At 35.6% G+C, this 14,649-nt stretch overlaps 2 protein-coding genes across 2 annotated transcripts; one reads left to right on the top strand and one right to left on the bottom strand.

The window, feature by feature from the left end:
- LOC140983409 (uncharacterized) lies at positions 1–1,744 on the top strand. Its single transcript, XM_073450458.1, has 5 exons — positions 1–482; positions 657–734; positions 817–916; positions 1,008–1,138; positions 1,396–1,744. The coding sequence occupies exons 1-5, from the start codon at positions 120–122 to the stop codon at positions 1,618–1,620; spliced, it is 897 nt and encodes a 298-aa protein (XP_073306559.1). The 5' UTR covers positions 1–119; the 3' UTR covers positions 1,621–1,744.
- A 1,352-nt stretch (positions 1,745–3,096) lies between these two features.
- Positions 3,097–14,355, bottom strand: LOC140982788 (exocyst complex component SEC3A-like). The gene is made up of 25 exons (XM_073449490.1): positions 14,066–14,355; positions 12,806–12,876; positions 12,354–12,434; positions 12,158–12,225; positions 11,963–12,065; positions 11,249–11,397; positions 10,401–10,518; positions 9,961–10,065; positions 9,590–9,691; positions 9,301–9,438; positions 8,620–8,748; positions 8,445–8,525; positions 8,266–8,340; positions 7,485–7,658; positions 7,231–7,384; positions 7,092–7,156; positions 6,812–6,982; positions 6,658–6,737; positions 5,999–6,080; positions 5,254–5,351; positions 5,051–5,159; positions 4,839–4,907; positions 4,318–4,383; positions 4,152–4,241; positions 3,097–3,416 (listed from the first exon to the last, which is right to left on the bottom strand). Exons 1-25 carry the CDS (start codon positions 14,241–14,243, stop codon positions 3,306–3,308), a joined length of 2,667 nt encoding a protein of 888 aa, XP_073305591.1. The 5' UTR covers positions 14,244–14,355; the 3' UTR covers positions 3,097–3,305.
- Between the last annotated feature and the right edge of the window lie 294 nt (positions 14,356–14,649).

The raw sequence follows: 14,649 nt of genomic DNA, 5'->3' as shown, positions 1-14,649 counted from the left end.
GCCAAAATGCCACGAATCTTCCCTTAATTACATGCACCGCGTATTTATACTACATGAAAACCCCACTTTCTATGTACCAGGATTAATTTCAGAATTTCTTGAAATTTCTCAGACCATCAATGACCGCCGCCAGATTTCTAAGGGTGTCAAAATTACCTACGGGGCTTGGATTTTCTACTGAAACTGTCTCGAGTTCTTCGTTTTCACTGATGGGGTCGAGGCATAGGACACAAATGTGCCTGCGGGATATCGGGTTGAGTTCTGATACTCATACCCCGACCATTGGCGGTGTACGAAAGCCAGTGACGGTACAGGCCACCGGCACCCCCTCAGCATGCGTACTGATTTCGGAGACTAAGGCGAATAAAACTGTGGATTTGGCCTTGTTGTTTGCAAAAGTTGCAGAAGTGATGTCTCAGTTGCTTGAGTTCATTACCAGACGAAGGCCGTGGAGATTTCATATTGAAATGTTCGTTGAAAAGGTGAAAAAATTAGGATTTTTAGCTTCTTTCACTATTCTGTCCATATGCTATTTTTATGAGGTTCAAATATTTTCTTTTCCAATTTGAATAATTTTCTGCATTTAATTTATTCTGTCTCAACATACGCTTTAGTCGCCCCGTTAGGAAATAATTGATGAATCTTGCTTATCGCAGGTTATTATAGATTGCAGATTTTTTGCACTGCTAGCAGTCGCGGGATCTTTGATTGGTTCTGTACTTTGTTTCGTTCAGGTAATCAATTACTCCCACTTCACCAAAAATCGAATTTGGCTCGTGAAATAATACGTACGCATGTATTTCAAATCACTTGCAGGGGTGTTTTCTGATACTGGAGTCATATTTCCAATACTTCCATGCCATGTCCAAAATGTCGGAACAAGGGCACGTGGTGCTCCTATTAATCGAAGCTATGGGTATGTTCAACATTTTATTATATATTTTTTCAAAATCCACTGATTAATTTATCTTTAAAACTAACGTGTTTGGGTTTTAATTTGTGTGCAGATATGTTCCTGGTTGGAATTGCAATGCTTATATTTGGAATGGCTATGCATATCATGTTTGTGGGAAGCAGCGACCGCAAAAGATTTTTAGAGTATTCAGCTTCAACCTCGTCCAACAATTTCAGTCTCGAGGCATAAAATCTTCCTTTGTTAATGGAAGACTTGTTGCACCCTCATCGTATCTAATAATAATAATAATGCAATATTGTTGAAATTCAGGCTAATTGCACTAATCCCTTTTGAAAGTTAAAAAGAAAATTCCCTAAATCAAATACATTTCACCCCTAAAACATGAGGTCTAAAATACCATAATTTTTTAGGCTCATTTTATAACCAACAATTGTATATTAGTCCAATTTTGTGTTAATTCTTCTCCTATGTTATTTCAGAAACTCTCATCATGGATCAAAATGCGATCCGTTATGCAAGCAAAATCGAAAATCGGGCATGCTGTAATATTGATTCTTCAAGTGGAAGTCCTCGAAAAATCCAAGTACTTGACAACTACGAGTCCTTTGGATCTTGCCTGCTACGCTGGAGTTGTGCTTCTGTCTTCTGCGTCTATATTCATACTTTCAAGAATCGCTCTTTCACGAGATGAGAAATTGTGTTGACATCCGATATAACACTTTCAGGATACAATAGTATATACACTACAGAAAAAGATTTACGACCGTAAAACCGTTTCTAATTTCGTTGGCGACGATTTTTACCGTTGTCACTATCGGTCGGAGGTAAAAATCGTCACTAAATTGACTATGTAATTATTTTAAATAATATTTTTGAAATTATAATATTTATATTTTTAATAATGAATAATTTTTTTTATATTTAATATTGTACGTATCAATATATTTTTTTTTTGAAATTTTTTTAATGATGTTTTTGAATATTTATTAAACATAATAAATAAAATTAAAATTGTTCCAAAAAAACATTAAACTAATACATATCAAACTGAATTCGATTGATATTGTATATAAAAAATCAAATTCAACTGATATTTAAACTAAAATGTGCGATAAATATCAACAAAATATAATAAAATCATACGGTGCTTCGGTCTCGTCATCGTCGTAACTGTCGTGGTCGTTGCTATCACCATCCTCATGTTCATCATCGTCGTCTTGGTCCAAGTCGTGTGATGACCCGATATATTACTGTGAGTAATTACGTTAATGTAAGAATCTACGGTAGTGTGATGGTATAGTGACAAAGCTGTCATCATGTGATCCTCTATTTCATTTATTATTATTAAAGAAGATAGGACTTTTGGTTGTTTATTTATTTTCTTGTGACTCACAATCTCATCGGTTATAAATTCAATTCACGTGGAGAAAATTTAAGAGACCGAATTTGATCTTCTGCTTGAGTTGCAGAGCTGTCGATTTGAAATAGACTTCAAAGAATATGTCAAGCGTGAAACTCGATTGTATATAATTTATATCATGGTCAGAGAAAGATGAAACAAGAAAATTTTCGTCCATAATTGTGTGAATCGAGTGGTATTTTTCAGAAAAATTTCCACTATTTTGTTCTAACCCTACGCCTAAAGTTCCCACTTAAACTATGAGTCATCTTTTAGAAGGTGTTCAAATATTGGCTGAAATTGAAAATTCAAATTGAACGGAACAGAAAATCGATTTTTTTTTTTTTTTATATTTTGGATAAAATGTTAAATAGAAGTTTATATGTTCAATTTTGGATGATAAATTTTCAAAATTGTGTAAAATCAAACCAACTGATGAACATTCCTACTCTATATCAGTTTTTTTTATTATTATTAAAATTCGTTCCTTTCTTGAATTACATCTCCATTGACTGACTATTCGATAATCAATGAGTTGGAATCGCCCTTTCATTCCTATCTAATTTCCTCATACCCGTCTGCCTAATTTGATTAAGTTCGAGCTTGTAATTGAGTGCTGGATCGAGCTCAACATCATGTTCAAGCAGGCGGATCGTTGATCCACTAGTGCTGGAATATATAGCTTCAGTTGGTCCGCTGGCTAAGTAAGGAAAAGAGACTAGATACTGGAACACAATTAGCAAAGGGACGAAGAAAGAGACGACCAACCATCAGCGAAGTGTGTGACAACGAAAATTTTTTATACTGCCTCAATGGAACATGAGAGTTAACAAGAATATACCTTCCGAAGGCTACATACAAGACCTCAAAGAAGCCTCATCATAACTAAGAGGCTTTCAAGAAATAAATTAAATTGGGCGTACAACTCGAGCAAACCAAACGACCCTACAACTAAAAATTTACCAACCTTTACAAGAAATGGTCGATCTGTTACATTGATGCCAAGAGATCTCTCATTTCAGAGACCGCTGGAATGGTCTCACTCGGGTAGATCTTGGCAACAAGTTGGGCAAAACTGTCATATTTGTCAAGAAACTCTTTCTGCAAAAATGTAATTCGTTGTAAATCAATTCAGAGAAATAATATACGGAACACGATAATGGAAATAAAAAATATGAAGGGCATGGATCATAGCATGAGAAGTTCCTTAACATAACAGCGTGAAACTTTCCCTAAAAAAACAAAAGGCATCGCATCTGACACATAGATACCAAACTTTGGGACGATGTCTGAAGTTCGAAAAATTAATTGTAACAATCCCCTCTCCAAACTAAAAAATGGGGCATAGCGGACACATTGAAATGTACCCTAAACAACTCGGTCAATTCAAAAAAGCTTCTAATTTTCTAACATAATGCATAGGGAATTGGTCAGGTCACAAGATGGAGGTTGAATTGGATTGACAAGGCATCTCAATGCAGCAGACAAGCTTTACTTCAAATCACGCATATGTAAACAGTGTTTCTTATCTTCATCCAGTTATGAATTAGTTCTTCCTTTTCCAAAATATTAAAAGGAATAACAACGTTCTTATGCATAAATGAGACTTGTCCACTAAAGATACATCTCAATAGGATCTTACTGAGGTAAAAAGTTCATCCATATCATAATAAGAATGTTCTCTACACATTTCGGAAAATCATATGTCCGTCCACCATCTCTTTCAGGACTTAGTTGTTACATAAATAAGGTGCAATAAAAAAATAATATAACCAACGATCATGATTGTGAAATATCTTGTTAAAATGGCGCATTCTTCATATGAGAAAGAGATACCTTGCACTTATCCCACAAGGAAGGCAACAATTCCTCCGAGGTCAAATTCTTCTGCAATTTCTTATACATTGCACTAATGGATTTGTCAACCTACAAAAACAATTGCATTATCAGCAACCACAGCTCAAGACAGATAGCGATTCTCAATGCCAGTAAATTGTCATACCCCAGACAAACTTGATTTTACGACCTTCCGCAGATCCATCTTTGACAGTCCAAGCTGGAAGGGAATCTGTAAATTTTGCAAAATTTACACTTTATCCCTGAATTTTGATAAACTCTTCAAGGACATAATAAACACACTGTTTTCATAATCGAATCATATATCCAGAACCATTTAAGCTAAGCAGCATTTTATTTTATTGAAGAGTTCATTGTTCAAGTATCGCAGAATGACTACAATTTTATAGCTGGGGGAGGGGTGGGGCTCTAGGATCTCAATCTCGAGACCTCTCTCCAACCTCATAGACACAGTGCCACGAAACAAGTGGTCCATGGCTCAATAACAACAGCTAAGTACTTTTATTCACATGTGATAAAAATAAACATTAAAAGTTCGTGGTCTTGTGCATATCAGCAGGAAAAATGTTTCACCCCAAGCTGTAGAAAAGATCATGATCCATTCAAGTATCATCGCATATCTTCGAGTATGATGAAAATTATCATCCTCTATCTCCAGATACTAACCTCTTCTGGCGTGATTGTGTACATTAAATCTTCAATTCTACGAGCGAACTGGAAAAGCCTTTCAAATTGCTGCAGTTGAGAGAGTAGAATCAGTATAAATTTTTGTTAAATTTTTTGACAAAAACAATGCTAATAAATCATTTAAAATCTAATGTGCAATATACAGCAGTTAGGCAACAGAGAAGTTATAAAATATAAAATCGATAACTCACATAGTATATGATTGTACTTATGAAGCGTGTGCAAGATTGTTCATAAGATTCACTTGCTTGGTGATAAAATTTTGCCAAAGTAGGCACAACATTGGCTAGGTCATACAGACTGCAAATTCCACCAAGCTTGTCAGTATAAAAGGTTTGTTTGAGAGAGAGAGCTAAAAAATATATTCTATGTTAATACATGTGAAGTTGATTACCTGTTTTGGAAAGCTGCATAGTTCTCTAATAGCAAAATATCAGAGTATTTTAACTCTGTCTGAGAAATTTTGTCCAATGTCACAAACATTATGGTGACCTGCAATGTAATGTTTTCAACCATTTCAGAAAAATACGCACCAACATTAACTAAAGGAAAAGAGTAACCAGATTAAAATCATTAAGCACATAAGACTGCAGGGTCACAAGAACAAGAGGTTAGTGCAAGATGAAAGCTGATCCCTTTCAAGAACATAAAAGTCTAAGCAAGTTAAGATAATTTTAAAAGGACAGATTCCTCCACTGACAGAAAACATTCAACAACTTCTGAATGGAAGCCAATATAGCCACACAAAACTAAAGTTTATCAAATTGTATAATGAAAGTTATACTTCATTGAGAATATTTGCCACATACCATGCCAAATTAACAAACTGTGCTCACTTCATTAAAAAAAAACAGAGAGAGATTCTCCGTAAGGTTTGTAGAAAGTTTATTGTGAAGTGTGAACAAACCAGGTAACCAGGTGGGCCAACCAGTAGAAGAGTACTTGAAGTCGTGTTCGCATTCTCTACTACCATTTTAAAAAAATTACAAAAATTATCTGTATATACAGCCAAGCACACTCTTGATGCATATGCAATTAAGCTCAACAAAGTTGCTCTGCCACTTTATAGTTGGATCATTTGTTAACAAAAGAAGTAAATCTTTAAAATGTTAAAAAAAGATCGTGAGGGGAGTACTCACAATTTTTGTGTATGCCTGATCAACCAAATCCCTTGATTGTCCTTGGATATACTGCTCCATACGGGTTGCAAGAGTAGAGAACCTAAACAAAAGCCAAATCATATAAATTTATGAATGACAAAAAATAAGGTAGTGAATGAAATGAACCCATGAGCAGGCACATGCATCGCCACAGCCCCTTTTACACAAAGCCAAGCCCACAATAGAGGTGAAATAAGTAGGCAACGCCAGGTAATTGCCACATTGAAGGGCCAACATCCTGAATTGAACTAAAGGGTTTCCTCCCCGTATACTAGGCATCCAAGTGAAAAATAGCCCCTAGACTAGAGTTCAACCAACCTAACATTTGAATGAATCTAATTGCAGAGTCAAATTTTGGAACAATAAAGTCAAGATTTTTCTTCAAATTTTCAGAGTTGCTAAAAAGTAATATCTTGGTAACAAATTCAACAAAATACCAAAGTTCTCAAGTATTAAATTTAAATAGGACAAAATAAAACAAGCAATACGAAGCACTATCATATGATTCATAGTCAAGAAGAATAAATACAGCCTTGTCGCATAAAGCACTGAAACTCCTTTCCCAACACAACAGAAAGCAGTTATCCACAAACTAAAATCTACCAACATAATTACAAGAATGGAATCTTTCAGTTTACCTAGGTATATATGACAAGACTCCTAACTGCCTAACATTTCGCTCATTTCTTTCAATCTGGTGGCAAGCTTCGTCGACAAACTGAAATAAAGAACATTTTTATGCAGAAGAATATTATACTCAGATGGATAAATGAGAAGAGGACTACTACTTACGCGGCTGAACTGCGTAGAAATTCTAATTTCCAAGTCATCAAGTAAAATTCGGACAAACCCTGCTGCATCAGCTTTCTGACCAGAAATGTAGCGCTCCGTAATTCCATGCATAGATATACAACGTAGAGGATCAATCTTGTATGCCCAGTCCACCACCGCATAGAAATCTTCCTAAAAAGTCAACATGTAGAAGCAGAGGATAATTATTTCCATAATCCATAGGACCATGGAAATTGTCCATGTAATTCAAAGAAATGTAGGTTACTATAACTAAACAAACCTGAATTCCATCAAGCAAATCACGAAGGGATTCATTTAATACTTCAAGATCGGCAGACTTTTTACCTATCAAAATGGAATTAGTGATGAATAATGTCAAATGGAATGGACCAAGAAAGAGTTTCCAAACTAACAGTTACCAGCTTTGTCATTGTCATCAATGTCCATGATACCCAAATCATCATCATTATCATTATCAGTATCATTAGGTACACCTTTGTTCCCATCGGTAACACCTCCAGGTGGAACAAGTGCTGGGACCTCAAAACACATAAAGTGTGCAAAAAAGGAACTCTGCAATTGATAAACAATTATTTTTCTCAGAAGTACTCAACTGATCACAAGAGAGGGACAGAGAGATGGGGGGAGGGAGTTTATAAGGTGTAATGGTAACCTCATCCACAAGAAGTGGAATGAAAATTGTGAGCATTTTGGCATACGCCTCAGAAACGGTTGAAGTATCTGAAGTATTTGCATTCTGATTAGACCCTGTAGAACCATCAAGCCATACATTTGGATTCCTTGATGCTTTTGTACTTGCACGAAGTTCATTGGCAAACTCGCGAGCCTGGCATGGAAGTTTAAAACCACGTTTCAAATGAGTTACATGAATATTGATCTATAGACCCTAAATGGATGCTGAAACACTCACAAGACCCGTAGCACATATGATGAGTTGTTAATCAATTGTGTTTGGAATGTTCTAGTAGAAGTTTGACTATCCACACCATTGATTGTATATGCCATATTCATCAGGCTCAAGAAGAGTATACATATATGAAAAGAGAGTCATAGAGTTGTTTACTGATGAGTAAAAGTAAACAATTTTAGGAAAAGTGGAGTTGCACTCTAAATGTTGAAAAATAAGAAGAATAATGCCTAACTATAAAACATCTTATTAAGTTAACCACTGATTAGAAAAATTGTGGATTCCAACTTATTAATCATCGCGAAGATAATCATCAATGCAGTGAAAGTGTGTGTCTACATAAAATCATCTGTAACCTTCTCATATTTCTCAGGCAATTCCAAGTGTTCATGGATAACCTAATCAAGGAATAACAATTGATTCAAAACCTAACTATAAGTCAACATGTGGCCAAATAAATAAAAAATAATGATATCAAAGATAGTAAACAAATAGAAAATTAACAATATGTCATCCATTTCCTAACCTCACGGCGTACAAGAAAATTCAGCGAGCTGCAGTACGCTTTCCTTAATGAGACCATGCAATTTTTATCAAGACTCTGTCAAAAAAAAAGATTGAAATAGAATTAGGAGGTGATAAAGGGAACAAAGATAGGCTAGGGCACCAAACAGACTGTTACTGGCAAAAAACTCATTGCTTTACCTTTAAGTGTTGCAAAAGACGAGCATATGTCCTACACTTGTACCTCAGATCAGCATGATCGGGCCTCTTCAGTTGTCCACGCTGTTGTAAACCCAGTGGTAAGCAGCAACAAATAAATAACTCATTCTATTGATCAGTAATAGTTAAAAATAAAGCATCTTTTCCATCATATTACCTGAGAGAAATAACTCTTGTCACTTATCATGAAATCCACCAAACTAGCAAAATAATTTCTCAAGAACTCAGATGCCCTCTTAACAAAAGTATTTTTCAACTTGTCAAGTTCAGCCCGCTTCTCTCTGACCTGTAAGAGTTTCACAGTAATCTCTGATAGAAACAATGCCCAAAACTATCGAATGATCTAAAAAATCTTACTGCAAATCCTTCTAAAAAATTTCAAGCACAAATTTACTACATTCAATTAGTGCTACCATTTTACATGTTATAAAAGCTGGTTTTACCCTATGGTGACCAACGGATTTTCATGATATGGCCAGCTTCATACATTATTTAAATTTCACAAACTATAATACATGTAAATCATATAAACAGCATCATAAGTGCCCACCCTGCTTTAGTCTTTCACAGTGAAATTCAAAGGGAAGTATATATGGATTCAGGGTGAAATGGAAAGAAACAATAACAATTAACCATGAAGTGGTTATTACAAAAAGAATTTATGATCAATATTTAAACATGCAAAAGTCTATTAGTTGATCAACAGTATAACAGAACAAAGATGTCATCAGTTCAGATGGGAGAATCCAAGTATACTTTACCACGTTTTAAAATAAAATATCATTTGAAACTAACTTTGTTAGAACCAAAGCAGAGGCAAGCAAGAAATGTTATATACCGCTCTCATGTTTGCATAGCTGCGATCCAACTTGGGCACTTCAAGGCTGCATAAAGCATTAGCTAGCCACTCACAGGCTTCAATATTTTGAAGCATGCGAGCCTCGTCAAATGAACCCCCAGTCAGACAAGCCGCATACTGCCATTCAATGGAAAATAAAAACAGATAACCCAAACTGCCATGTACAATGTCCTATGCCTGGGGATAAAAGGTTTCAGCGCAAAGCGCACACCATCCAACACAAACAGTTCAATTAATTCATAAAAGAACTAAGTAACAACAGAAAGACCTCAGAAGGAATGCGCAGTCTTTCGAGGAGCTTTTCAAGCTCCTCTATTAATGACTTGTTGTTCACCGATTGCATTTCCAACTTGTTGTTACGAGTTTCAATCTGCACATCACAGAAGATTACTCAAGTGTGTAAGAAAAGAGAGGTAAACACATTTTTTAAGTTGTTCCAAATTACTAGTTGGAACGATTTCATCAGAATACTTTAGTAACAGCGGTAACATGGGCAGAAGACAAATTGATGAGATTGGATTTTGCTCAATGTATAAATAGGAGCTAAACTTAGGTAGCAAACATAAATTGCAAATCCTATCACAACAAGCATAATTATTAACAATTTCATGTCTTATAACAATGAGCCAAGATACATACAGACTCTATGTCCTCTCTCATGTGCCGCAGCTTGACATTGAAAATACCTAACCATTCATCCATGTCTTCAACACAGTTGGTGGCAGTTTCAAGCCCCTGCAATACCTGAAAACACAGGAAAAAAAGGGATATAAATACACAAATAAATTTGTGTTCTAGGATATCACACGGCCAGCCATCAACTTGGGGTATTTGAATTATCCATCCAAAGATGTAAAATATGGATATTGGTTTTCTCTATGCAAATGAAAAACCTTAAAAAATAAATGCAGCACCAAGATGCAGCATTTTTACTTTAGTTCCGGCAGTGAATGATAAATCTGGAGGAGAATAAAAAGATCTCTTTCTGGAACATAGGTGATAACGATGAAAATTATTCAAATTCCAAATACTAGAAAACAATATCCTGGTGAGACACAGAAACTTGCACTGAAAACTACCTGAACTACTAAAGGCTCACTCTCCAAAATTGCATGCACATTTGCTGCTTCCAAAGCTTGGAGCTCTCGCTTCAAACGCTCAGAAAATGCCTCAGCTTCACCAATTCCCATGACATAGCTGCAAGTCAAGTGGTTATCAATAACATCAGCTCCAGGTTCAAGTAACACAAGAAAGTACTGACAAAAGCACAAGGAGTTAAGAGGCCTAGCTCAAATTGCCATAGGCGATTAAAATGAGAATAGCATAATAAATCAACCAATCTATTCAGTACAGCACAAATGCAGATAATGTGATCTTTTAACTATCAAATAGTATCCTATAAATAGGGCTTCCTTAATGGGTTGGTTGCTCGTTTTTACTATGACTTGTCCTTCATTTTAAATCTTCATATTTTATAAGATAATTACTCTCCTTGTGTCCCAAACACAACTCTAATTTTCTAATCATTAGCCATTTGACCTCTCAAGTCAGCATAGCCCCTTGTGTCACACTCAAAACTCTAATTTCTAAGCATAATCCATTTTACCTCTCAAGTCAGCGCAACAAACCAAAATAGACCTAACTATTACACTAAGTCAACTTTCTCTCATGCATCTAGGACTAGCACATCTCAATAACATTACATCATAAGGCACTCTTCTCTGAAGATTCAATCAACTTAAAAGTTTCTTATCCCTCTACTGTGCAAAAAAACATTATGCTTGAGTACATCACAATTTTCCCAAAACAAATTTTCATTTCTAAACCGTAGCATTCATTGTATTTACTTTTTGAGAGTGCGTTAAACATAGCATTCCATAATCTCAATGGAGTATATTTACTGTAACTCCAAAAGTAAAGTACATACGTGCCTAAAAGAGCCTCCATATCCTCTTCCTCGGCTTGAGATACAAGTTCCCTTTCAACAGTCACTTTCATTTCACCTTCTGTGACTGTTTCTGTAATAGGCCCATCCTGAAGGTTTCCCTGTGGCTTAGTAATCGCTGGTGTATTTTCCTGTAAAAAGCGTAATGCAGACTCCAAGTTTTAGATCATAGATGGTGAAAATAATAAGTAAATAACAAATCAAAATCATAAGATAATCATAATCATGAAACAATTCATCTTTCTTGTTGCCAAAGTAGATGATGTTCACCAAGCTTAGGTTAGTTTCAAATTTATGTAAATAATCAGCACATAGCAGAATATTTCTATTTGAATAGAAAAGTAATAAATATATTTCTATTTGACAACTTTATATTTGTCAAAAAATGCATCTCTTTGAGCTTATAAACACTGTATAAAAATATGCAGAGAACACTTATCATCTATGAATACAGAAGTTCTACATGATGCTAGACGTTTAATACAAATCAGACCATCAACATCTCCTCCAAAAGAATAAGCCATAAATATCACCATGAGTCCGTCAAATCAGAGAGAGGTAAACATACATCGTGAATGCCACATAAATAGTCCTCCAGTATTAATGACCAAAAACCACTAGATATCAAGTGTAATAGGAATTGTTTCTCTCATACAATATAACAAAGTGAAGTGAGTGTACTGAGAAATGATGCACCTTAGCCCAAAGAGCCATCTCCACAACATCTATACCAACGACTTTAGGAAGACGACCCAACACATCCTTACATGTGTTCAAGATGCACAGCAGAAGACGATTCCTACGACATGAAACAATAATGTACACAAAGGAAAGGATCACAGGACAAATGTGCAAAATAATGAGCAACACTTGCACCAGCAGTAAGAATACCTGTCATCAACATTGCGCATTGTCCATTGAGGTGGAGCAACACTCTGACTTCTAAGGTTATCAAAACCCTTCAAAAAATATGGATAAATTTGGTGAGATTTGTATTTGAGAAGAAGAGAAGCTTATAGCATGTGCAGCAACTTTGAATGCCAAGAGAAAGTAGATATTCATGGAACAGCTATTTTATAGAAGTTACCAGCATAAAAGTGCATCCGCTTGGATCATTCGTCACAACTTCCACCTTCGACAGATGTTTGAGCTTGTATAACTTTGCAGGCTACAGACAGAAGGGACAAATTATCTAAACAAACATTAAACATTCCTGAAATAAGTACTTTACATGAAGAGATTACTTTGCTAAAAGCAAGGAAGTGCCCACAGTATATAGAAACTAAACTTAACTCCACTGGTAACCGCTGGTTTTCAATTTCAGCGCTGTTGATAGATTTTCTGAGTATGCATGTTTTACCAGCCAATCATCATTTCACAGAACAATCACATGATTTGCAATATGTTTTCTTTGCCAATATGTTTTCTCAATCTTAGCGAAGCACCATACATATCCCAAACAAAATGGACTTGAAAACGGTACACAATCATATAAACTTAACAAACAAAGAAACCCAGAACAAAGAAATTGTTAGTTACCTCAAGAACGCCCCCATTTGAATATTTTAAGACACGAAGAAAAGCTTTGGTGCGCTGGAGTTTCGACTTTGCTGCAAGGAATTAAATGGAGTTACATGATAGTTACAGAAACATAAGGTGCATAGATATAGTAGTAGCACAAGGTACACAATTGATTGAGGTAAAGCATAAAAAAGAATGATATCTTAGAATCTAAATATCTGAAGAGGATTACATTAGATATAATCCAAGATGAACTTCACAAGCCATCAAATGACAATAAAAGATATAGTTTTTAGTCTATGAGCACAAATGGATTGCCAATTTACTATCATCGAGTTTAAAACACACTAATATGCACCCTGAACCTTAAAAGCAATTCATCGTAACACTCTCATTATAGAGGGGATGTCTTAGCTTGCGTCAAGGCGCAAGTGCAGAGTTTGCTAAGCCTTCAGCCTAGAGGCCCTAGATGCATTAATAACTATGGGGAAAAAATATAGTATTTTTCCATCATAGGAAATCTTTTGTATTTGTATAAAAAAAAAAAAAAGTAGTGACACTTCTACCAACTATCTTCATAACAAGAGTAAAAAAACAGATGATATCAGACAAGAATCTTTGTATGTCATTTACTAAAATTTTAAAAATATGTTGATGAAGTTGAGAAGTTCAGCGTTTTTTTCAGATTAAGCCTATTGCTAAGGAAGTGCTGGGAAGAAAAAACTTGCTTTTCTATTTTTCATGGCACAATCGTAGAAAAAAGGTCTGCCAATCAACTTCTGTCAACAACAACACTGACTTGGATAGCAGGGAAGCATCAAAATGTATCTCGTTAACCATGAAAAAGAACCATTCAGAATCTCCGTTAAGCTAATAATATAGCAGGAAAATATCAAATATTTTCAAACTACGGTTGAGATGGAACAACTACAGTGCCCGTTTCCTCCATAAAATACCGAAAGGTATCAGCATACCAACCTTTAACAGGGACAAAAAAAGAAGAAGCAGTAAGGTTAGCAATAGACACCCGCTAATAAGTGAGGTCTTGTCGGCTCACCGAAACTCGAGAAGCCATTTTTAAGCTAATTAGCAGACACATCCAAAAACAGAATTCGAACCAATTATGTCAAAGCAATCAACTCCAAAAACTGATCAAAGTATTCAAATAACATCGGTCATAAAAATCCTTGTAACCTCAATACAAATGATAGACATCCGTACACGCACATGTAAAGAAACAAAATATCCATATGCTCAGAAAGAATAGAATAAGCATACTGGAGATGGCGAGAACGCGAGGCTTCGCCATGTGGCCGCGGCTCAACTTTCCAGATTTGCCCCAGATCCCGTGGCTTTTGGCCACCCTAATCGACAACACTACCTTCTGCTTGGTTCCCTCGATCGCCGCCTCACACGCACGCCGCAGCTCCTCATCGTCCGCGCTCGATTTCGCCATTTTCGTCTCAGCTCTCTAGAGGAAATAATCAGATTGGAAAGATGGTTATTGATCTGAAATCTATGAATTTTCAGCTTAACAGCTGATTAATTTTTTTTTATAAAACGGTGCCGCATAAAGGCGACAAAATCAAAAACAGTAAATTGAAACAAGTTTCAAGAAGTGAATAATCGAATTGATACCGCGTTGCCTGCTTTTGGACTTATATTTAATTATTATATTAAATATTGAATTACATAAATAAAGATACTAAAAATCAATATATAGGATTAAATGTACGCTGGATCCGAACCGAGTCGGGTCACAAATACACCTATTCAAAAAGAATTCTTTATATAATTCAATATCCGAACACTAAAAAACACAATTGAGTCGAGTTAGGTATCTGCTCTTGAAAAAAAATGTT

This window comes from Primulina huaijiensis, chromosome 8 (genome assembly GCF_012295235.1).
Source record: "Primulina huaijiensis isolate GDHJ02 chromosome 8, ASM1229523v2, whole genome shotgun sequence".
In the NCBI taxonomy this organism is placed as follows: domain Eukaryota; kingdom Viridiplantae; phylum Streptophyta; class Magnoliopsida; order Lamiales; family Gesneriaceae; genus Primulina; species Primulina huaijiensis.
The sequence above is the reverse complement of the archived record's forward strand: the minus strand, read 5'-3'. Positions and strand labels throughout refer to the sequence as shown.

Bases quoted from the DNA above. Each gene is read 5' to 3' on its own strand.
- LOC140983409 (XM_073450458.1), top strand. From the start codon at position 120: ATGACCGCCGCCAGATTTCTAAGGGTGTCAAAATTACCTACGGGGCTT. The intron at 735-816 runs GTAATCAATTAC...AATCACTTGCAG, and splicing joins CTGTACTTTGTTTCGTTCAG to GGGTGTTTTCTGATACTGGA. The intron at 1,139-1,395 runs GCATAAAATCTT...ATGTTATTTCAG, and splicing joins CCAACAATTTCAGTCTCGAG to AAACTCTCATCATGGATCAA.
- LOC140982788 (XM_073449490.1), bottom strand. From the start codon at position 14,243: ATGGCGAAATCGAGCGCGGACGATGAGGAGCTGCGGCGTGCGTGTGAG. The intron at 7,659-8,265 runs GTTAGGAAATGG...CTTCCATGCCAG, and splicing joins ATTTTCTTGTACGCCGTGAG to GCTCGCGAGTTTGCCAATGA. The intron at 6,738-6,811 runs GTAAGTAGTAGT...TCTTTATTTCAG, and splicing joins TTTCTACGCAGTTCAGCCGC to TTTGTCGACGAAGCTTGCCA.